Source organism: Peromyscus maniculatus, chromosome 6 (assembly GCF_049852395.1).
Source record: "Peromyscus maniculatus bairdii isolate BWxNUB_F1_BW_parent chromosome 6, HU_Pman_BW_mat_3.1, whole genome shotgun sequence".
NCBI lineage: Eukaryota > Metazoa > Chordata > Mammalia > Rodentia > Cricetidae > Peromyscus > Peromyscus maniculatus.
Window position 1 is genome coordinate 68,804,436 of NC_134857.1, and position 24,578 is coordinate 68,829,013.

General features: G+C 50.0%; 1 protein-coding gene across 2 annotated transcripts; it reads right to left on the reverse strand.

The window, feature by feature from the left end:
* Nucleotides 1–707: 707 nt before the first annotated feature.
* On the reverse strand, nt 708–24,560 carry Pmf1 (polyamine modulated factor 1). Of its 2 annotated transcripts, XM_042279303.2 has the most exons (6): nt 24,356–24,560; nt 19,299–19,415; nt 6,858–6,963; nt 5,329–5,429; nt 2,481–2,676; nt 708–1,095 (listed from the first exon to the last, which is right to left on the reverse strand). In XM_042279303.2, exons 1-6 carry the CDS (start codon nt 24,505–24,507, stop codon nt 1,042–1,044), a joined length of 726 nt encoding a protein of 241 aa, XP_042135237.2. In that variant the 5' UTR covers nt 24,508–24,560; the 3' UTR covers nt 708–1,041. The 2 variants fall into 2 exon arrangements, with proteins under 2 accessions (XP_042135237.2, XP_006976443.3); XM_006976381.4 differs by lacking the exon at nt 19,299–19,415 and having other exon boundaries at nt 24,356–24,551.
* Nucleotides 24,561–24,578: the final 18 nt, after the last annotated feature.

The window sequence follows — 24,578 nt, forward strand, 5'->3', positions numbered from 1 at the left end:
ATAGTCTCCGGATGTAGATCAGGATGACCTCCAACTCAGAGATCTGCCTACCTCTGCCTCCAGAGTGCTGGGGTTAAAGACCGGCTACACCCTACACCTGTCCCTGGCCTGTCTTTGGTCACCTGGCCACCAGCTTGAATTCAGAATGGTGACAGGTGACAGCACAGGATGACTGGAGGGCTGAAGCAGGAAGCAGAGCACCCAGAGGCATAAACTCGGGAGCTTTCTGGAGAGTGGCTGGCAGAAGTGCCCAGGCTGTTACAGGGAGAGGGCAGTGCAGAGACCACTGTGGGGTCTTCTGTCCTCAGGGTTCCTCAGACAGATCTACACAAGCAGCCCTTGGGTTAAGGGGAGGCTCTCGGGCAGGAGAGAAGACTGTCTGCCCACCCTAGGGAAGACTGGCCCTCCCAGTGGTGGGAGAAAAAGGTTAAGTGTTCAGCTGTGCTGGAGGCCTCCTCACATTCTCTGTGCCCCAAAGAGCAGCCCAGGGCAGCCCTGGTTACGCAGTGACAGCTCATCCTGACCTCGGGGACCCAGTGGTCCTGGGTCCTGCTGCCATCCCACACGGGGTGATCCAAACAACCCACTCCCTAGGCTGCAGTCTTCCAGAGTCCTCAGACCCATGTCCTGACTGCAGACAGAGCTCCGGGGCCCAGAAGTGGTCCTGACCTGACCCCAGACGCCTGGCGAGGAAGCATCCTCACAGATTACAGTGCCGGAGAGGAAGTTTATTTACAGATGTGGGGAGAACATGGCAAGGGCCCTTGGGCTGGCCAGCAAGGCGGCAATCAGAGCATCCTGAAAACACTATCCCGTCCAGTGCAGGGGGCTGGGGAACCAACCGGAAGGAGGGTGTGGGGCAATGCTGATTGCAACTCCAGGAGACAAAGCTGGTGTCTGATGCCCAGGGTGGGACGGCGGCAGGAGTCTGAAGGCAGTGTGGGTGACCCCGCCAGAACCTAAGCAGTGGGAATGGGGAGCTGGATCCACGGGACTCCCACAAGACCATGACTGCCCTCTGCTCTGGGGCCCAACGGCTCCTCACTCAGGTGCCCTCAGCACTGACAGCAGTTCCTTCTGCTCGCTGTGAAGAGCCTGAAACCAAAGTCGAGAGGAGATGTGTGGGGCGTGAGAAAAGCACACCCCATGTGCCAGGCCCTTCCCAGTCCAGGTCCCCTAGAACAACGTGGCTGGGTCTGTGGCTCACGTCACAGGACAAAGACAAGCGGGAAGTCCCTTGCCACCCGGTGGTATTCCCGGCCATCTGGATGCCCTGGCCACCTCTGCTGGGCCTCTCCAGAGCAGAATCCATGTCCAACAAGGACTCCCAAGTGGCTCCAGCTCCTTTGCCTTCACTGGAGAAACTCTACCCCTCCCAGGCTGAAAGTGGACCCCAGGGCATGCTGAGTAATGCTCAATCTCTGAGCACTGAGACAGTGAGAGGTTTTGAAGCTCGCACATAGGGTCAACACTGAACATCCGGTCCAGCTGCTGCATCTCAGACAAGGCCAGGATGGAAGCTGGGCTGGAGGGAGGCTATGGGAGCAGAGCTGACAGGTTCGGGGACCATGGTTTGGCCAGTTTGTTATCCAGGAGACAAGAGTGCTAAGGAGCCTCCTAGGGATGGAGGGGTTGAGGATCCAGCAAGGTGGCTCCAAGTACCTAAGGACCAAGCACTGGGCGACTGGAGGGATGGGGACAGGTCTTCCACCTGCACCTACCCGTCCGAACCTAGGGCAGGCTACACAAGAGCAAACCAGAAGGAACCTGGGCACCATGAGCCTCAGGAAGTAGCTGTCCACTGTCCACTGCATTAGGCACAGACTGGGCAGCTCTCTAGCGGATGAGGAGGACCCCGAAGTAACACTGACACTCGGGCCTTCCCGAGACTTTTAGAACTGCATCTGAAGCCACTAAGAAGTGATTGCATGCCTTTAATCCCAGCGCTCGGGAAGCAGAGGCAGGCGGATCTCGGTGAGTTCGAGGCCAGCCTGGGCTACAGAGCTAGTTCTAGGACAACTAGGGCTGTTACACTGAGAACCCCGTCTCAAAAACAACAACAAAAAGAAGCGCTCTCACTATTCCTGTCACACCTAACAATTGCACGACCCAGCTCTACTACCTCAAAGTCCCTTGGGAGTGATTCCAAGCCCTGTCCTTCTGGGGTCCTTCTGACGCGTGCTGTTTAAGGACACCGCTGTGCCTGCATGCAGCAGACGCTGCACCACTGGCCTCAGAGGGTGGACTCCACCCGGACAGAGGCCCAGGCTCTCGCCCTTTCTGCTTGCATTCACTTAGCAGCTGCACAGAACACGTGCTGTGACTGGACTTCAGCACAAGCACTGAGGAGCCAACCTCGCATGTCCCACCAAAGGTGCTGTGGGCACAGCCCGCTCCCCATGGGATCCCTTCGGCTGGGAGAGAGGAAGCCACCACCCAGGGCCCTGAGAAGGAGAAAACAGGCCAAGGCCAGCACTTGCCTGCCAAGCCTGCTGGAGGGCCTGGACCTGCTGCTGCAGTTCCTCCACCTGCCTGCGCCCGGCTAGGACAGCGTCGGCCAGGTCCTGGTTCTTGGCCTCCTGCTTCCGCACCCGGCGGCACAGGGTGTCTCTTTGCTGCAGGAAGTAGGGTGCCATGGCACTGCACAGGTCCTTCTCCGGGGTCCCACTGGGTCGCCTGGGGAGAGGGGCACAGCATGGTGATATTTTCTTTGTCTGAAATGTGATTTTATTTATATGTTAATAAATAAAGTAGCCTGGGGATCAGAGCTAACAGCAAGCTATTTAGCAGAAGTCCAGCGGTGGTGGCACACGCCCTCAATCCGATCACATGGCAGGCTCTGTGTGGTCAAGGACACAGCCAAGTGGTGACCCGAACCTTTAATCCCAGTACAAACCATAGAGACCTGTAGGTCTGTATACACAGGCAGTGATGAGGAAATCGTGTGGTTGGGTTTAGAGCCAATGAGAAGGTAAAACAGAAAGACAATAAAGAGACAGGTCACACAGGAGACACTCTCTCTCAGGGGAAGGATGGCAGTGAGTGGTAAGCTAAAGGCTGTTCGCTAATGCTCTGATCTCTTGGGCTTTTAACTCTGTATTTGGCTGTGTTTCTTATTTAATAAGACCGTTTAGAATTTCCTCTACAGCACATGGTTTCCAGGGGACAGGGAAGGAGGAATATAATGTACAGGAGGCTTCTACCTCTAAACCTAACCAGTAACAGTCCTACTTCAAGTCCCGAGTTAGGCTAGGACTCTTCTGGGATCCCTGTTACCTCCTGAATCTGCTCCCGATGGGAACTCTGGCTTCCTGGCCCTCAGCCTCCCTGCCTACAGGCACCCCTCCAGGCCTCCTCCCTCAGCCCCCCACACAGCCTGCTCCTCCACACACTCACCCATCTCCAGCACCCTAGAATTCACAGTGGCTCTCCAGACCTTGCCTCCGTCCTTATGACCACGAGTCCATGCTGGTACGTTACCCCAACGGACTGAGTTAGGGAGAACTGGGGGAGGCAGGGTGACCTTTCCCGGATTGGGTGGCTCCTCAGAGGGCCCAGCTTCTCAGAGATCTATTAAGTATAGACTGATAAGGGAAGGTGTTTTAGGGAGCAAGACTAGTCAATGAGCAAAGACTACTGCAGGTTCTTCTACAAATTCCTTCAGTTATCGAAGCTCAGCTGTCCTCTGACCCTACATGTCCTGTGGGATACACCCCGAAAGGAGAAATGTAATTTTACAATTTGAGAGGTGTAGGCTTGGAGCGGCTGTGCGGCCTATTTGGGCACTCTCTGGGCTGAGAGCCAGAGGCCCCCCAGCCAAGCAAACACTGGGTACTTCACCTGGATGGCCGGCCCTCTCTGACAGCCCATCACAAGGAGAAGGGCCAGACACTCTAGTCCCAGGCCCAAGTCACAAGCTGACCCCAGCCTCCCCTCCCCACCTGCTTGTCCATCCTGAACCATGCCCTAATCATTCTTTTTTTTTTTTCTCTCGAGACTAGGTTTCTCTATGGAGCTTTGCACCTTTCCTGGAACTAACTCTGTAGCCCAGGCTGGCCTCGAACTCACAAAGATTTGCCTGGCTCTGCCTCCCGGGTACTGGGATTAAAGGCGTGTGCCACCACCGCCCAGCCCAATCATTCATTTTTTTAAGGACAAGTGAAAGAAAAGATATCCAGGCTGGGCCATAGCAATCCACAGTACCTGAGAGGCTGAGGCAGGAGTCAAGGTTCACAGCCTACAGGCCAGTCATGGTGGTGCGCACTTTTAATCCCAGGCATCTTTATGATTTCTAGTCTATACAGTAAGTTCCAGGCCAGCCAGGGCTATCTCGGCCCTGTCTCCAAACAAACAAGCACACAAACACTTCCTAGGCTATGGCTGGAGAGATGGGTCAGGTGTTAAGAGCAACCAGAGGACCTGGAGTTTGATTCCCGGCACCTACATGGAGGCTTCCAACTGTCGGTAACTCCAGTCAGATCTGCTGCCCTCTTCTGATAGACCTGGCATGAGAGTCACCCTGAACCAGCGAGTTCAAGGCCAGCTGGAGGAACTTGGAAAGGACTTATGTTCGTGGATGGAGTTTTGCCTGCATCTATGTATGTGCGCTACATGAGTGCTGGTGGGCCAGAACTGGAGCGGAGGATGGGCAGCTACGCGGGCGTTGGGACCCAAACCCTGCGGCTTTGGAGTAGCAGCCAGTATTCATGATCGCTGAGCCATCTCTCCAGCTGCCAGCTGAGGGAACTCGGGGAGACCCCGTACCAAAAGGGAATGCAGAAAGAGGGCGAAGGCACTGGAACTCTGCCTAGCCTGCCCAAGGCCCTGTGTTCAGCACCAATACTACAGAATAATAAAAAAGGCATATGCCAACTATAGCCTGGAGCTGTAGGTAAGGTAAGGGGAGGCAGAGGGAGGCTCCTGGAGCCCAGGCCACTCTGGTCATGACCGTCTCCTGCCCTCCTCACCCCAGTCACCACTTCTCTGTCCAGCACACCGCAGACCAGACAGCCATGCTGGCCAATGCAATGCCAGCTGCCAAGCGCAACTTGTTCATGACTGAACACACTGAGACAGCCCATGCTTCCTAAGTGTGGCACACACAAACGAATGAAAGCCACGTGACTAGTCACCTAATCTGCCCTCGGGGCCAAAGCTCACGACCTGGCCCTCGGATCCCCCACTTCTGCTTGTTCCTGTAAGGTCCCGGGGGTCCCAGGAAGCCTCGAACGGTCTCGTTTCAGAAGGCAGGAACTGAGACATGGGTGAGAACTGGTCTTCTTCCAGACACTGAGGTACCCTGCTCAAGTACCCTCTACCTGGTCTCACCAGGCTGGCTCTCCGTGGGCTTTGCCTTCTTCTACGATCTTATCCAGGGAGTTGAGGACAGCTTCCAGGTTGCCTTCCTCTTTTATTTCTGAGATTTCCTCCTGAATAGAAGAGAAGAAAGAGCTGTGAGGACTTCATGCACGCTCTCAGTGGAAACATGCTGAGCTGCTAACAGCACTGAGGAAGACTTTGGCTAATTTCTATCACTCTCCTGAATAATCCAATTTCTCTACAATGTGTGGTTTTAGAATTAACCCAAGAAAATATAAAATAGCAAACACTGAAAAAGAAACTGCATGTAAGGAGTGGTAGCAGATGCCTTTGATCCTACAGACCAGAGGCAGAGGTGCGCATGTCTCTGTGAGTTCAAGGCCAGCCAGGGCTACACAGGGCAAACTCAGGAGACTGCAACCCTCTTGTCTCTGTGCCAGGTACCTGTTTTAAGACCGTCCTGGAGCAGCAGCACAGATGGTTGACTTTCTAGGAACAACATGGGAACTCCTTTTTTCCTTTCTGAGAAGGCATGCTCATATGTAGCCCTGGCAGGCCTGGAACTCACAAAAATCCACCTGCCTCTGCCTCCTGAGTGCTGGAATTAAAGGTGTGCGCCACCACACTGGGCAATCATCACAGTAACTGAGACATGAGTAGAGTGGAGCCCTGTCCTTTCTTTTTTTTTAATTTATTTTTTAAATTACACTCATCACTCATGATATTCATTACTTACACTCATATTAATCACATTTGTAGTATTCAGATTACATTCGCAGTATTCATTCAATTATATATATATGTGTGTGTGTATATATATATATATATATATATATATACACACATATATTTTTAATTTTAAATGTCAAATGTCATTTCTTGAAGGGGGTAGGAGGTTAAATACAGGCTTACAGCACAATGGGAGAACCCCGGAGGGCAGAAGTTCGCTACTGATGTTTTACAATCTTGCATCTAAGCTGTTAACGCCCATTATTCAGGATACATAGACAAGGAACTTCCCTTAAGCATTCAGGAGGGTGGAATCTGGCAAGGAATTAGTATTGGGAGGATATCAAGGTCAAGGGCTGCAAGCAAGGCAACAGTTACCCAAAACAGGGGCCAGGACCCGAGAGATCTCCCTTTTTATTAAAAATGAGCTTCTGACTTGGGTTGTGTGGGACATCAGCAGGTCACCTTACCCGTCATGGAGACGCCTGCCCAGGCCACACAGGTAAGCCCTGTCCTTTGTGGCATTTTATCAAGGGTCTCTTCAGAAGCTGGGCGTGCAAAAGTGAGCCTGGTCCATCTGGGCCTGGCTGAGCTGGCACTGCCTTGGCTGGTGGACAACTTACACAGTTATATTACAGGACCAGGAGAGAAGGCGGCATCGAGACACATGTTGTTTGGAGGGTAAGGGTGCACTGGATGACAGTTCCAGGAGCTGAGCAGACAGGGACTGCAAACAGGCTGCCATCTTGAGGGAGCCGAATACAGAGTGAACCCTAAGCAAAAGGACTTCTGGTCATTGTGGCACTCACCCGGATGGATGTCTGTAACTGAGCCACAAACTTGTCATAGACACTCCGCGTCACCCCAGGATCCAACTGGTGGAAGTGTTGGTAACAGTCGGTGAACCTCTCGAAGCTGTCAGGAAGGAGACAAGCAAACCTGGGGTGAGCAGCCCCAGGCAGTCACCTCTGTTTATCACTGAGACCCGGGTAATGGCTGTGGGTACCATGTCCTCCAGTGACAGGTCGGCTGCTTCTACTCCAAGCTAGGGCTCTGGTAGCATTTGCAAATGGGTTATGGCAGACACTCAGTCACCTACCCTGGGAGGAGGTCTCTCCCTGGCCAGCTCACCTTCTCTAAGTCAGCCCAGCAGTGAGGGCTGCCCTGGTGCCCGAGCACCAGCTCTTCCTGTGGATAGATATGACGGAAGCCTAACGCTGTGGCAGAACCTGCCGGAGCTTGAACAACAGAATCCAACAGGTTGAGCCACGTGCTGAGCACGTCCAGAACTGGCCTGGGATGACTGGGGCTCTGGTTAGGGCAGCCTGGGCTAGGTGTCTGCAGGGACTGCCTCAAATGAGGCCTAACTGGAGCTTTTCTTTCTCTGTTCTCTACCTGACTTCCCGTCTTTCTTCTTCAGCTTCTCTTGGATTATTAAGCATGGTTAGTCTTGTTGGTAGCTGTGTGAATGCCTGCTGAGCCGAGAAGTCCTGCTGGAATTGCCCTTTAATGGGCATTTTGGCCTGGCCTCTGGCCTGTCTTGGTCACATGCAGCTGTGGCTTCATAGACCATACTCAGGAAGAGTGGGTGGTGGGTGGGGAGGTATTGTTTGCTGTGCTTTTATTGAAAGGTTGAAAGATGTGAAGAAAAAAACAAAAACAAGCTAGGCGGTGGTGGCGCACGCCTTTAATCCCAGCACTGGAGCCAGAGCCAGGTGGATCTCTGTGAGTTCGAGGCCAGCCTGGGCTACCAAGTGAGTTCCAGGAAAGGCGCAAAGCTACACAGAGAAACCCTGTCTCAAAAAAACAAACAAACAAACAAACAAAAAAAAAAAAAAAAGAAAAGAAAAACAAAACAAATGGGTTACGGGACTGGAGATGGAGATAGAGATTCAGTTTACATCTGTAGGAAGAGGGCTTGCCTAACATGCATGAAGCCATAGTTTGACTCCCAGTACTGCATAAAACCAGGAACACATTTCTAATCTCAGCACATGGAAGATGGAGGCCAGAGGTCAAGAGTTCAAGGTCAACCTCAGCTACACAGTAAATTCAAGACCAGCCTAAGTTACATTACATGAGACCCTGCTGAAATAAACAGTAAAAATAGAAGCAGGTCGTTGTGGTGATTTGAATGATGTCTTAGTGTCCTCTGCTGTGAATAGACACCATGACTAACACAAGTCTTAGAAAAGAAAGTATTTAATTTGGGGCTCATGGTTCCAGAGGGTAGTAGAGTCCATGACCATCATGCTGGGAAGCAGACAGCAGAGAGAGAGTGAAAGACACTGGGCCTGGCGTGGGCTTTTGAAACCTCAAAGCTGCTGGCCGATGGGTGGCCTGTAATCCCAGCATTCAAGAGGCAGAGGCAGGCAGATCTGAGTATGAGGCCCAGCATGGACTACATAGTGAATTCCAGGACAGTCAGGGCTACACAGAGAAACTCTGTCTCAAAAACTATGCCTCACAAAAACCCCTCAAAGTCTACCCCTTAATCCTTCCCAAACAGTTTCACTAACTGGAGACCAAGCATTCAAACGTAGGGACTATAAAGGCCATTATCATTCAAACCACCACAGATGGGAGAATGACTCCCACAGGCTCCTATGTCTTGATACTTGGTCCCTAGTTGGTGGAACTGTGTGAGAAGGATTTGGAGGAGGTGTGTCCCTAGGGTGGGCTTTGAGGTTTTAAAAGTCCACACCAAAGCCAGTGGTGGCACTTTAATCCCAGCACTCGGGAGGCAGAGGGGCGGAGCTCTGTGAATCCTGCTGCTGGATTGTTTCTTCACATTCTAAACTAAGCAGCTGGCTAGCATCTTAGGCCCTGCAGCAGTGGGGCTGTGTGAGGGGCACTTAGTACTTCAGAGGTCCAGAGTACTTCATCCCTAGAGCAATCTGGGCAGTACAGACGCTGCTGTCCCACTCAACAAAGGAGCAAACCAAGGCCAAGGCTTACGGAAGTGAAGAGGTTGTGGAGGCAGGACTTGAACCCAGTGTGTCAAGAGCCAGCATGCTACCCGTGCAGTGGTGGCGCACGCCTTTAATCCCAGCACTCGGGAGGCAGAGGCAGGTGGATCTCTGTGAGTTCGAGGTCAGCCTGGTCTACAGAGCAAGATTGAGGACAGGCACCAAAGCTGCACAGAGAAACCCTGTCTCAAAAAAAAAACAAACAAACAACAAAAGAGAGCTAGCAGGCTTTTTTGGTGCAGAGCTGGCCTCCTGTGCACACTGAGAAGGTCAAGGCCAAGAACTGCTCTGTTGTGAGGATAAAGGAAGCACAGACAGAGGAGCCATGGGGGGCTTGAGAGAAGGGCTCTGCCACCCAAGCAGACCTGAGGCCCAGGGGGAGAGGCAGCTGGGAGGGGAGCAGGCCTGCAGCCATGACCCCGTCCCGGCTGCCCAGTCTGTGTAGACTCCATACTGCCAACCGACACTGCTGTGGGCATCCAGGTCCCAGCACTTTTCCACAGGGACATTACAGCATTACATTACGCTATAATTTTATGTTTGGCCAACACATGGCCATGGGCATTTACTAAACATCAGTTTCTTCCCTGAGTGTAGTTTTCAAGAAATCCACAGGGCATTCAAGCCGTTCCCACACCAGCACTGGCTGAGGAAATCACCCAGCCTCATCCTCTGACCTCCTTGTGTGTAAACACTCTGTGCTGTTAGTGCTGGTCTGACTACCTTCCTTCCTTCCTAGTTCACCTACCTGGGACTCTGTAGAAAAGTGTCCCTTCTGATGAAATGTGCACGTTTCTGGGGTCCTTCACATTTACAGAAGAGTTCTCAAGTGCCTCAAGTGTAGGCAGTCTGCTTCACCCCTCCCTAGGCCCTGTCCACTAGTGGAGCTGAGGAGCAATGCCCGGCTTGACCCGGATGCCGGAGTGGGCTGTGGAAAGGAACAGGATCTCTGGTGTAAGCCACAATTACCCCATTTCAATTTCAGCCTCCTTGGGCTGTATCATGTGCCCCCCCCCCCCCCAGCATTCCCCCAGAGCCACAGGCTGAGTGGCTGTGGAGACCAGGACCAAAACAAGATGCCCGGAACTCTGCTGTGGGCTGTGGGTTGGAAGGGTTCCCAGTATCTGTCCTTTGAATTGTCCTTTTGATATCTGAGCACAGTCACTCAAGTATCCTAAGCCATGTTTACCCTTCGATGGTGGGAGTCTGTCACACTGCACACTGCTACACTCAAGTGAGCATCTGTGTTTGCCGCCATCTCTACCTCCCTACAGGCAGCCTAGACCCACTGTCTATGGGCTACCAATTTATAGCCAACATGCAGAGAATAAATACATCTCGAAGGAAAATGGTCTGAGGGAGAGGCAGACTGTGCCTGTAGCTAAATAACAGAGCGGGCTTACCATGCTTGAGGCCCTGGCTTCAGTGCCCTCCACTGGGGGAGGGGGACAGGGAAGGAAGGCCAGAGTTCTCCAGCTAAGCCAGGAAGCCACTGGGAATACAGAGTACTCTTTGAGGGTGCAGGCAAGTGCATGTGTGACGGAGGGTGTCTCCTTCTATCACTCTGTCCTTTTCCCCCTTTCTTTTGAAATTTTATTATTTTCATTTTATATGGATGGGTGTTTTGTTTACACGTATGTCTGTGCACCATATATGTGCCTGTTGCATAAAGGGACCAGAAGAGGACACTGGATCCCCTGGAACTGGAGTTACAGATGGTTGTGAACTGCCACGTGGGTGCTGGGAACCAGATTTGAGTCCTTTGTAAGAGCAACAAGCCACCTCTCCAGCCCATCTGTTTGTTTTCTTATAGAGTCTCACTATGCAGCCCACTCTGGTTTCAAACTTCTGGGCTCCAGTTGTGATATGTCACGCAGGAGGCTTGGCGGGCTGGGCCAAGGTGCCCTGGTGAGTAAAGGAGACACACCATGCAGATGCAGTGGTGGGCTGTGGCATGGAGCGGAGGAAAGTTACTCACACCATGCAGATACATGTCCGGGCGGAAAATTTATTATTAAAGGGAGAGGAAGAGGGGGAGACGGAGAAGGGGTTGGTTTTTTTTCTTAAGGAGACTTCTCATAAGATGACATCAGGACACTGGGTGGGTCCCCAAGGGGCGGGTCCCCAAGGGGCAGGTCCCCAAGGGGCAGTTCAGAATACTAACACCAGTGATCCTCTGGCTCAGCCTGAAGAGCTGGAACTCTAGGCAATGTTGCAGGATGCATCCCAACATGACTATTACTTCAGTTGGGAGAGTGATTGCCTGGTATGCATAAAACCCTAGGTTCAAAACAGGACCACATAATGAGCTGTGCTGGGACAGGCATATAATCCCATCCATCAGGATCTAGAAGCTAGAGGATCAGGAGTTCAAGCTTATCCTCTGCTACATAAGGAGTTTAAGGCCAATCTGGGATAAATGGTATCCTTTTGAAAGAGAGGCAGAAAACCAGGCATGATAGTATACACCTATGAAAAAAATTACCAGGTAGTGCACACCTTTGATCCCAGCAATTAGGAGGCAGAAGCAGGGGGATCGCTGCAAATTTGAGGCCAGCCTGGTCTTAATGAGTTCCAGGACAGCCGGGACTGTATAGAGAGACGCTGTCTCAAAACAAAACAAAGCAAAACAACAACAACAACAACAACAAAATGTAACCGAATTTAAAAACCTCATTACTAGGGCTGGGGTTTATCTCAGTTGGCAGAGTGCTTGCCTAGCACACACAAAACCCTGTGTTCCATCTCTGTACCACCTAAAACAAAGCATGAGAGCACAAGTCTGTAGCACTCAGGAAGCAAAGACAGGAGGATCCTTCAGGCCAGCATGGACTGTATGATATGATACTCCTTCTGAAAACAAAATAAACCCCAAAGCCCAATTACTAGCTCAGTATGGTGGTACATATCCATAACTTCATAACATAATAGGCAGAAGTAGGAGGATCATGAGTTCAAGGCCAGCCAGGGCTACAAAGTAACAACTTGTCTCAAAACACCAACAAAGAATCTCATAAACTAAGTTTTAAAGCTAAGTTAAGCTTTCTAGCATTACCAGGAAGCTGGAGGTGGGGTCCAAGGCCTCGGGCTTCCAAAGCTACTAAACAGTCCTCTTAATACACACTAGCTTTCTGAATTCCATTACCATAGGTTCATTTTTTTCTTTTAAAATTTCTAGATAAAAGTGGCTATGCACAGTTGAGGCAGGAGTTTGAGGGCAGTCTCAGCACCACAGCAAAACCTCCCTCTTCTTTCCTTTGCTTCTGGCAGTGCTGGGGGTTAAACTCGGGACTTGTACCCGCTAAGCAAGTGTACTTCCCTGCAGCTGTATCTCCAGCCCCTGAAACCCTGTCTCTTCAGAGAAGGCATCTAGCTGGCCATGGTGGCGCACGCCTTTAATCCCAGCAATCAGGAGTCAGAGGCAGGTGGATCTTTGTGAGTTCGAGGCCAGCCTAGTCTACAGGGGGAATTTGAGGACAGCCAGAGGTACACAGAGAAACAATGTCTCAAAAAAAACAAACAACAACAACAAAAATTTTCTGATGCTGGGTGTGGTGGTACACACCTTTGATCCCAGACCTTAGGAGGCAGAGGCCGACTGATTTATTGAGTTCAAGGTCAGCCTGATCTACAGAGCAAGTTCTAAGATAGCCAGGGCTACACAGAGAAACCCTGTCTTGAAAACCTAAAGAACAACAACAACAATAACAAAAAAAAAAAAAAAAAAAGAAAGAAAGAAAAAAGAAAAAGAAAAAACAGATTTTTAGTTACATGATGAGTTTGAAGCCAGTCTGCATTATATAGCAACATACCGTTTTTAAAAAAACAAACGAACAAAAAAAAAGGGCCAAGTGCTGTGGGATGTCTTTCTCTATGCTGTGAATATGTGTTCTTTCCATTGGCTAATAATTAAAGCTGTTTTGACCTATGACAGGGCAGTTTAGAGGCAGGTAGGAAATCCAAGCAGAGTTATGGGAAAAAGGACAGAGTCAAGGGAGACACCAGCCATTACTGAAGGAGCAACAAGATGCCAGCAGACCGGTAATGCCATGGCCATGTGGCAACATACATACAGAAATGGGTTAAATTAAGTTAAAAGAGATAGCTAAAAAAAGCTGACCCACAGGCCATACAGTCCCAAGGCTTACTTGGGACTGAGCAGATGCGGGACTGGGCAGGACCAGGAAAACTTCTGACTACACCAAGGGCTACAGAGATGGCTCAGAGGTTAATAGCATTGGTCACTCTTCTATAGGTCCTGAGTTCAATTCCCAACAACCACATGGTGGCTCACAGCCACCTATAATGAGATTTGGTGGTCTCTTCTGGTGTGCAGGCAGACATGCAGGCAGAACACTGCATACATAATAAATACATCTTTAAAAAAAACACAGAATTAAAAAACAAATAAGCAGGGGCTGGAGAGATGGCTCAGTGGTTAAAAGCACAGACTGCTCTTCCAAAGGTCCCAGGTTCAGTTCCCACCACTGAATGATAGCTCACACAACTCTCTGTAACCCCACCTCCCAGGGATCTGAAACTCACACAGACACATATGCAGGTAAAACACCAAGACACTTAAAAGATAGATAGATAGATAGACAGACAGACAGACAAGAAAGAAGTAAAAGGCTGGTTGTGGTGTGCATGCCTTTAATAACCCAGCACAGGCAGGCAGATCTCTATGAACTCCAGTTCAACTAGGGCTCTGTCTCAAAACAAACAAACAATCAAACAAACACCCATAAATATATGGAAATGCCTGACGTGAATATAGTGGCCAATTTTAACCCAGCATTTTCTCTCAATCAGCATGCATTATCTGAGCTCACTGAAGCAGCATTTCATTTTCTGAAGACCCAAGATAGGTACTGGGATGGAACTCAGTGGTGGGACATGAGGTGCAGGGTTCAATGTCCAGTAACAGAAAATGAAAACAAATGATTCGCTGTAAAAGAGCTAAGGCTTTACTTTACAAAAATTTAACTTCAGAGGCTGGGGAGATGGCTCAGCCAGTAACATGCCTGCCACACATAGCTAAGAATATGTTTGATACCCAGTACCCATGTAAAAAGCCAGGGCTCCAGAGCCGAGCAAGTGTGATAGCTGATGCCTGTAATCCCAGCACTTTTAAGAGGCAGAGGCAGAGGCAGAGGCAGAGGCAGAAGGACCGTTTACAATTCAAGGCCAGCCTGAGTTCCAGGCTATCCTGGGTGATAGAGACCATGTAATAAAAAAAGAAACGCGGGTAGGGGTAAAGCGGGGGATCTGGACTTGTTAGCGTGCACTCATTGTAGAGACTGGAGAAAGCTAGTCCTTTGTCAACCTGGTTTTTGTTCTGAGACAAGGTCTCTCTATACAACCCTGGTTGTCCTCGGATTCTCTATGCAGATGCCCAAATACAACCTATTGTTTTGTACATACACCGAAAGGTGAAAGAGGCCCAGACGAGAAACACATAACACTGTTGGGCAGTGTCACTATTGTACACAGTGCCAAGGGAGCCAAGAGGGCCAGCAGCTGTGTGTGGTGGTACACACCTGCAGCCCTCTGTCAGGATGTAGAAGCAGAAAGAGCCATAGTGAGTTCTAGGCCAGCATGGGCCAAATGAGACGTTATTTCAAAAAAACAAAACCAGCCGGGCGGTGGTGGTGGTGGTGGTGGTGGTGGTGGTGGTGGTGGTGGTGGTGGTGGTGGTGGCGCACGCCTTTAATCCCAGCACTCGGGAGGCAGAGGCAGGCAGATCTCTGTGAGTTTGAAGCCAGCCTGGGCTACAGAGTGAGTTCCAGGACAGGCTCTAAAGCTACACAGAGAAACCTTTTCTTGAAAAACCAAAAACCAAAAACAAAACAAAAGCCAGGCTTGCCTTATGCTACCATGCATAGTGGGCTTCCCGATTCAACAGTTCCATGGTTTGTCCACCAGAGGGCAGCAGCGACTGGCGCAGAAGAAGCAGGGCTCTGAACACAACAGATGAAGCTGGGTTATAAAATACTACTCAGTCTGTCCAGTGCCACCTGCAGTTACAGCTGCCCTGATCCCTTAGAAGGGATTCTCCAGTTGGTGATGTAGAACAGTTGCCTTGAGTGTATCAAGCCATGAGTTCACCCTTCAGAACTGAGTAAAACCAGGCATGATGGCATACACCTTGTAGATCGTAATAATCCTGGCATCTGGGAGGCTGAAGATCAGAAGTACAAGGCCAGCCTGAACTACACAAGACCCAGTCTCAAAAACAAACACGCACTAACCAACCAAACACAACTTACTGAGCTCTAACAGCGTAACACGAGGGCAGGCCAACCTTGCTAACACAAATCCAAAGCACAATTCCAACTGTGGAGGGAGAAACCATGTACACATGAGGACCTGAGCCTGGTACCCAGCACCCATGTAAAAATCCCAGGGGTTGGGAGGTAGAGATGGTTAGATTCTTGGGGATCAGTGGTCTGCCACCTAGTCTAATGGTCAAGGCCCAGGCTAGTGAGCAACCACGTTTCAAAAAAGGCTGAATAGGTAAAGGTAATTGCTGTCAAGACCGATGTCCTGAGTTGTTTGATCCCTGGGATTCACACGGTAGAAAGAGAGGGCTGACTCCTGAAAGTTATCCTCTGACGCCTGCCCCCCAACACACACACACACATGGACGTATAGACAAGCCTTCAGGGAATAAGCTTGGGATGTTAGGTATTATGAGGTGGGTGGCAGACTGGTAGGGGCTCCATGTGCAGAAGAACAGAGGTGCTGAGGCTCAGGCTCAGGTGACTCAAGGGCAGTGTACTGTGCACACATGTGTGCAAAGATGCAGTAATCATGGAGACATTCAGAGCACTGACTGGTACCTGGCCTGTCCTAAGCATTCTCCATGAAGTCATTCACCAAACCCTTCCTTACAAGAACCTTGCGAGGCAGGTTCCATTACTGTCATCTCCAATGCTCAGATGTGCAAGAACTAGCAAACAAAGGCTTGTCCAAAGTCACTTGGCTGGGACATGATGTAGCCAACTGGAATGTACACTCCACCATTCAAGGCAGGGAGGGGCCTGAATCACAGCACCTGAACTGACTCATGCCAGAGGAACTATAAAAGGGTCAAAGGGCTTGACGCAGGGACCGAGACAGGCCCCCATCTGCACTTGAAGATGCTCGCCTCAATCCCAGGGTAGATTTAGGAGGCATGACTGAGATGGCAGCCTGAAGATGGCAGAGACAGCGAAGACACAGTAAAGTGGGTGGTCTGGAAACACATGAAGGAGAGGGACGAGGCTGGCCAGACCAGAGCACACTCTACATTGAAGAGCCAGGCGCTCAGAAACGAATTCTCACCACAACCAGATCACCTGCGCACGTACAGTGGGTAAGGAGTTCCTGTGGCTCACACACAGAACTACTCTTTCTGTAAAGAACTGCTTCCTGAATGCCTGCCACCTTTGCCTACTACGGATGATTTTCTTCTGGATCCCCACAGCTGGAGGTAGAATCCAGGGCCTCAACGGTGTTCTATCACTGAGCCCCATCCCTCACCTCCTTGCCGTTAGTTTCAGATGCTATCAACTTAGGCACAGTGGCTGTCTGCTCTCTTTCATTGGGCTCCACATCACTATATAAGATCACACCCTGCCCAGTGCATCCCAGGCCACAAGCCTGGATCAGTACATGGTAAGAATTTAGGAGCTGTCGACTGCTCCTCGCTCACACAGTTCTCTCTATTCTCCTGGGACAAGCAGCTGGGCTGCACCGTGTGCTAGTGGCAGGCCTGGCTTTTCTCTGTTTAGGACTAAATGGTTTTAGGCCTGGGCTCCACTAATTCCACCAACCCACTGTCTCTCTTGGCAGGTTCAGATGCCACGAAACACAGAAAAGGAGCCCCTTGCTTGCTGCAGCTAAAGAGAATGGCTGCCGGTTGTGGTGGCACATGCCAGTAAGATTTGCTGAAGGAGGCGGAGGCAGGAAGATCACGAGTTCAAGGCCAGCCTAATTTAAAAAATTGAAGAAAAAGAAAGAAAGAAGGAAGGAAGGAAGGAAGGAAGGAAGGAAGGAAGGAAGGAAGGAAGGAAGGAAGAAAGGAAGGAAGAAAGGAAGGAAGAAAGGAAGAAAGGAAGAAAGGAAGAAAGAAAGAGAAAGGCTGTTTCTGAAGGTCCAGGAGGCTGTGAGTATAGAAAAGACTTCACTTTCTTGCTCAACCTAATATTTATATTAAAAATATGTAAAAGATGGGGCTGGAGAGATGGCTCAGTGGTAATAAATGTTTGCAGGGCAAGCCTGACCACCACAAAAGCCTGGCACAATCCGAACACACTCTAACCCCAGCATTGAGAAGGGGGAGAGGACTGGTGGGGTTTGCTGACTGCCAGCCTAGCCAAAAAACCACAAGCTCCCAGCTCGACAAGAGAACCTACCTCAGAAGAACGAGGTAGTTGTAGAGGAGGGCACAGGAGGGCTCCTGGTGCCTCTGGTACCTCAGCATGCACATGCACACACACCCCTGTGCACATATACCTCACACACACACACAATTTTTTTTTTTTTTAATCTGCAGAGTTGTAGGGAAAGCCAATCTGGGCTTTAAAGAATATACTTTAAGGGGTTGGAGACAGCTCAATTGTAAAATACTGGTCTTGTGAGCATCAGGACAAGGTTTGAAGTTTGGAGAAGGTATAATTATTGATTTTTATTTCTCATTTTACGTGTATGGATGTTTTGCCTACGTGTGTGTATGTACCACACGCATGCCTGGTGTCTGTGAAAGCCAAAAGAGGGTGCCAGATTCCCTGGAAGTGGAGTTACATTTGGTTATGAGTTACCACGTGATTGCTGGGACCAGAATCTGGGAAAGGCCTGAGTTGGATCACAGAACACATGTAAAAAAGCCTGGTGTGATGGTATGTGCTTATAATAGCAGCACTAGGGAGATAGGGGAACTCACTGGCCACAGCTGAGTCTAACTGACGAGCCTCGTGTCATGGTGATGAGGGACCCTGCCTCAAAGAACATGGTGGGAAGTTCCTGAGGAAAGCCACTGGAGGTTGACCTCTGGCCTCCACATCCATGCACACCCACAAGAACACACACACTTGAATCTGCATGTGGCCGCTCACACTTGTCATTTCAGCAGTGGGTGGGCTGAGGGGGCTGCAATGAGTTCCAGCCCAGTCTGTGCTAGCTACGTAGCTCAGGCTAGTCTGACCAATGGAATGAAAGTTGTCTCAAAACAAACACAAACTAACTAAAGAGACCAGGACCAGTTGTTTTTCCCAGGGGCCAGTTTGCTAAGACCTCTGCCCCATATTATCCCACCATCCTATGTTGACTCATGTCTGGCTTCAGGCAGATCTTCAGGAGGTACATCCAATCTGGTGCCAATTAGGGTCCTACCCCGCCACAAGCAGGAACTATTCTCGATATTTTCAATCAAACAGTCCCCTGACATATAAAACAGACCCCTGACACCACAGTTGCCAACCACATGTCATGAGCCAATCATAAAATGATTCTTGTATCGGTAAGGGTCTATTCCCAATCACTTCAAAGTACACTTCATCACAGCTGGAATTCCCCTAAGCAGGCTTAAAAGGGGCTGCCTTACTCTCCCCTGGGGTTGATGCCATTTTGGGTGGACCCCAGCATGCTGGTTTTTCTGGCTTGAGAATAAAGCTGCTTCCTGTAATTGCATATTGGGTGTCTTCTGGTTATTTGGAGTGATCTAAGGACCCGACACAAACCACCCATAACCTTTAGATCACTGATACAAATAAAGAAACAATTTCTGTGTGATGACTTCTGTCATAGATATAAGCACTTTGCCCTTGAAATTGAAGACTTAATAGCTTGGAAGCATTGGGAGGAGGGGTAGTCAAGAACCCAAACATCTGTATCCATTTTATAAGTCTGGAGCCCAGCATTCAGGAGGCTGAAGCAGGAGTATTCTGAGTTTGAGTCAGCCTGGGCTACACAGCAGGACTGTCTCAAAAATAAAGTCTATTTGTAAAGGACTTGTACTGGCAGGAATTCTCTAGTCAGTCTCCAACCCCACTGCTCCCGAGCAGTTTCAGTAATCGACTATTCTTTCAAAAAAGAAGTAACATTTACTGAGCCCTTCCTATGTGGAGGCCAACTGAAGGGCCTACTTAACCGAGGGGAGAAAGTTCTCGTGAGAAACAACAGGGGAAATTCTCAGGTCTGAGGCCTTGCATTTGCAAAGTGTATGCGCTGCACTCCAGGCTCAGGCCTGGTTAAAGATGGAGGAGAGGCAGGGAGCGAGGGAGCACCAGACCAGCTGACCTTGGTGAGCAGCAGGACATGATGAGACCACATGGACTGGAGAGTAGAGATAAGACCAAGGCCGGAAGATGGTGTGGAGTCTGATGTCGTATCCAGTAACTGCCCGTGATGGCAAGGCTGGAAAGAAGATTAGAAATGCAAGAAGGTGCAGCATAAACTCCCAAAGAGGCCTGGAAGGTGGTTAGACAGCCGCGCTCCAAACCATACAAAGGACCCAGGAAGAGAAGAGGGAAATCCACACGGAGCTTGACTGCTCTGTGGGACACGAAATGGAGATTTCTAGTAGTAAGTTGTCAGAGACAGAGGTCTGACATTCAGGAGACGACCTGGGGCTCATTTATCCCAGACCCATCTCTTGAGTATCCACATGCGCCAGTCACTGCTCTGAGCATCAGGCAGAATGAACACTGTAAGCCAGACCACACACTGTATGAGAGGAAGGTGGACTATCATAGTCTGAACAGCAAATGACCCCTAAAGGGCCATGTATTGAAAGCTTGGTCCCCAGGCTTTGCTACTCAAGGTGGTGGAACCTCTATGGGGTAAGCCCAGTAGAAGGAAGTTAGCTCATTGGGGCTGGATGGCTGAAGGGGATATTGGGACTCTGGCCCCTTCTTTCTTCCTGCTGCTAAGAGCTGAGCTGTTTCTGTATTTGATAAAAGCCAAAGCAATTTTGGATCTCTAAACTGTGAGTGAGAATAAACCCTTCTTATTCAGGTATCTCAGGCTTCGATTACAGAGACAGAAAGCTAACACAACCACAGGACATGGGAAGCAACAGGATGCTGAGTCCTGGGCGCTGTGGTCTTGGGTTTCTGACCTTTGCTGAGGGGTTTTCTGACAACACTTTGGTAGACATCATCTTCTTTAAAGGTTGAAAAGCTTTCGGATTCTGCTAGCTCCTTTAGACTCCAACTGCTGAGACACACTAGTATCTGTGAGTCTAGGAATCTCTTTTATTTTTACAGTAGTCAAGTTGAGAACACTCAGATTAGCACTCACAATGCATCTGCAAACAGACTTGTACTTCCTCTCTCCAGGTCTCCTTAGTCTATAACAAAATCGCCTCTGATTCAGCACGTGCACCCTGCTGTGGGGTCACAGACATCTTGCTCCATGGGAAACCTTGTCATTCCCAACACCAACTGGGACCACCTAACCTTCCCCTCTTCCCTCCTGCCTCCAGTCCACAACAGCTGGGACTACAAGTGTGTACCACCATGCCCAGTTTTGACTTTTTCTTTATATCAACACCATGCCTATTCCACAAGGGCAGGGACCTTGTTGGTCACTGTCACTGCTGTATATCCAGCGACAGTTTAGGCACCAGCACTGGCCAATGATTATTTGTACTATAAATAACATGAGGACCTATAGCCAACTACTAGGTCCTTGAGAAGACCAGAGTTTGGAAAACTAAACAAGGAAGGGACACTGGTTGAAAACATAGTGAGTGTGTGATGCACATAAAATATTTACAAATGGAAAGATGACCCAGCCATTAAGAACACTGGTTGCTCTTGCAGAGGACCCAGGTTTGGTTCTCAATATGGAGGCTTACAGTCATCAATAACTCCACTTCCAGGAGATGTGAGGCCCTCTTCTGGCCTCCAAGGGTACCAGGAACACATGTGGTGGACATACAAATACAGGCAAACCATTCATACCTACAAAAAATAAATCTTTTTGTTTTGTTTTGTTTTTGTTTTTGGAGACAGGGTTTCTCTGTGTAGCTTTGCACCTTTCCTGGAACTCACTTGGTAGCCCAGGCTGGCCTCGAACTCACAGAGACCCACCTGGCTCTGCCTCCCGAGTGTTGGGATTAAAGGCGTGCACAGCCCGGCCACAAAAAATAAATCTGAATTAAAAAGATTTCATGCAAACCTGGGCTCTAATTGAGACTGTTAGCCTCTCTGATTTTACTCCCCCTCTGATCATACACTGTAGGCAAGGACATCTCCACCATGAGATCGGGTTACCCCAGGGCCTATACGCATAGACCTTATTTTACAAAAATCTAGTTCTTTGCCAGGCGGTGGTGGCGCAGCCTTTAATCCCAGCATTCAGGAGGCAGAAGCAGGCGGATCTCTGTGAGTTTGCGACCAGCCTGGTCTACAGAGCAAATTCCAGGGCAGCCAGGGTTACACAGAGAAATCCTGTCTCAAAAAACCAAAAAAAAAAAAAAAAATCTAGTTCTTTCCCATCTTTCAAATTCTAGCTGCATTATCACTTCTTCAGAGTAGATTCCTCTTATCTTACCTAGTACTCTGTATCATATCACCCATTCACTAACTTATCCGTTCATTATGTTACCAAGCCCTATGATTATATCATATCTGTAGCACCAAATACAGAGAAGGCACAAAAATATCTATTAGGAGGAAAGTAAAGAGGCAGATGACAAGGCCCATGCAAAAGAAAGCACTTGGGGGGGGGGGCGGCGGCACGGTGGGACACACCTTTAATCCCAGCACTCGGGAGGCAGAGGCAGGCGGATCTCTGTAAGTTCAAGACCAGCCTGGGCTACAGAGCGAGTTCCAGGAAAGGTGTGAAAGACCCCCGCTCCATTATGAGGACATGGGGCTTTGGGCCAATGAAATGCTCCCCCCCAATAGCTTAGCCTAAGAAACGCCATTCTAAAGGAATCAGAAAAACAGGAGTTCACAGCCGTAGCCAGCCACCCGGCCTTGACAGAGATAGCTATGGCCAGCCATCCAGCCTTGAGAGAGATAACTGTGGTCGGCGGCCTTGGGAAAAAAACAGTTGAGTCGAATCAGGATATTTTATGGCTGGCCCCCTGGTCTTGAGGAATAAGCAGCTGGCCTGGGCAAGGCCAAATCAGCCACACACATACGACCCCAAGTTCACCCTGGCCTTCTTAGAAACAACCAATAGGGACCCTGTAACTATGCTTCTTGCTTCTGTAACCGCGCCTCTGCCCCTGGGATCCCATAAAAAGTCCCCCTTGCCCTAGGAAAGCGCGCAAGTCCTCCAAGAGACTTCGCCCCAGGTACCTGGTCTAAATAAACCCTCTTGCTTTTGCATCTGAATCTGCAAGTCCTCCAAGAGACTTCGCCCCAGGTACCTGGTCTAAATAAACCCTCTTGCTTTTGCATCTGAATCTGTGGTTTCGGTGTGTTCCTTGGGTTTGGGGTCTCTCCCGGAGGAAGATCTCCCCTGGGGGTCTTTCAGGTGCAAAGTTGTAGCCTGTCTCGAGAAACCCTGTCTCGAGAAAAAAAAAGAAAAAGAAAAGAAAGCACTTCACTGTGGGTGTGATGTGGGCCTGGCACCTCAGGGGCTGAGACAGGGTGATCCGTCCAAGTGAAGCCTGGAAAACTTAACTGAGACCCTGCCTCAAATAGTAAGTCTTTTTGTTGTTTTGTTTTTTGTTTTGTTTTGTTTGGGGGGTAGGGTTCGAGACAGGGTTTCTCTGTGTAGTTTTGGTGCCTGTCTTGGATCAAGCTCTGTAGCCCAGGCTGGCCTCAAACTCACAGAGATCCATCTGCCTCTGCCTCCCAAGTGCTAGGATTAAGGTCATGAGCCACCACCGCCCAGCATAAGTCTTTTTTTTTTTTTTTTTTTTTTTTTTTTTTAAGGCTTGTTTGTGTTTGTGTGTGTGTGTCTGTCTTTCTGTCTTGTCTATCTGCCACAGGTATGCTGGTGCTGGAGGCCTGAAGTGGGTTACAGGCAGTAAGTCGCTGGGCCTGAGTGCTAGGAACTGAATTTAGGTAGGTCCTTTGGAAGAGCAGCAAGCACTCTTAACCACTGAGCCATTTTTCAAACCCAAGATTTCTCTTTTAAATTAAGTCCATGGGAGTAGGGGTGGAGTAAGTTTGCACCTGTGAGGGAGGGGTGGGTCTCCCAACACTTCTGAAGAGGTTTCAGATCCCCTGGAGCTGGAGTCACAAGTAGATGTGAGCTCTTTGACCTGGGGGCGGGGTCTCCAACTCTAGCACTCTGCAAGCGCAGGACATGCTCTTCACTGCTGAGCCATCCCTACAACCCCTCAAGATTAAAAAACGTTTTAAAAAGGGCTGGAGACGCAGCTCGGGTGAAGTAGTTGCTTAGCACACAAAGGCTGCAGGTTCAATCCCTAGCACACACACATGCACACGCACACTAGCACGACTGGAAGCTAAGCTGCCCAGACTGCAGGAAGAGATGGTCTTTTTGTTTTTTGGTATTTCACTTTGTTATCCAGGCTTCCTCAGCCTCCAGGATGGCTGTGATCACAGGTGATGGGCCAGGCCTCAGAAATGGGAATGCTCAGAGTTGGAGATATGACTCAGCAGTTAAGAGCACTTTTTGATCGTGGGATCACAACCATCTGCAGTTCCGGTTCCAGGGGATGTGATACCCTACTGTGGGCATCAAGCACGTGTGTGGTGCGCATACATGCAAACAAAATACCCATACATGACATGAACAAATCTACTTAACATTTTTAAAAAGGGAGTGTTATTCTTCCCCAAACCTCTCCCCTCACCGCTAGATTGAAGAATGAACCATAGACTGCTGAGCTGAACCACCTGCCCGGTTTTGAATTTTGAGATAGGGTCTGGTTCAAGTGTCCAGGCTGTCCATAAACTCACGATCCTCCCGAGCAAACGGGATTACGAAAGTGAGCCAACCAAGCCTGACAAAATGGAAATCACTGAGGTCAAGGGATCCTGGAAGACCGATGCGGGGTGCAAGGGTATCAGTATCCCGGGCGCCGGCGTGGTGGGATCGGGGGCAAAACTCTCGCTTCAAAACCGCCAGATGAAATGAGAGTGGAAGTCTAAAGAGCAAAGAAGGTCCTCCTTCCGACTCTGCGTTCGCGCTGGCAGCCTCGGGCGCCTTTCCGCTCGGCCCACGGCGCTCAGCGCACACAGGCGCCCCGGCGCGGGACGGTGGAGACCGGGACCCCCGCAGGTCGAGCCCAGGGAGAACCCGGGGGCAAGGCTTTCGGGAGCCGCCGGAACCACGTGACCGAACCAACCGGATCTCGCGGGATTTACCATCCCGAGGACGAGCCCTCCCGCCACCACCTCTCGCTCCTATTGGTCTCCACCTACCTCCTGGGGGCGACTAGTTTCTGGAGGAAAGTGTCCACTATGGTGTCGAGGAGTTTCACCCTGGAGATGGTCGTGTCAACTGGCACGGACTCCGGAGATGAGGCCTCAGGCCCCCTCTCCACGGCCTCATCTCCGTGGCTCACCTCAGCCATGTTGAAATTGAACCGCCAAAATGAATTGTTCCTGCAGCCCCTCCCACCAGGACCTCTGATTGGAGGCGAGG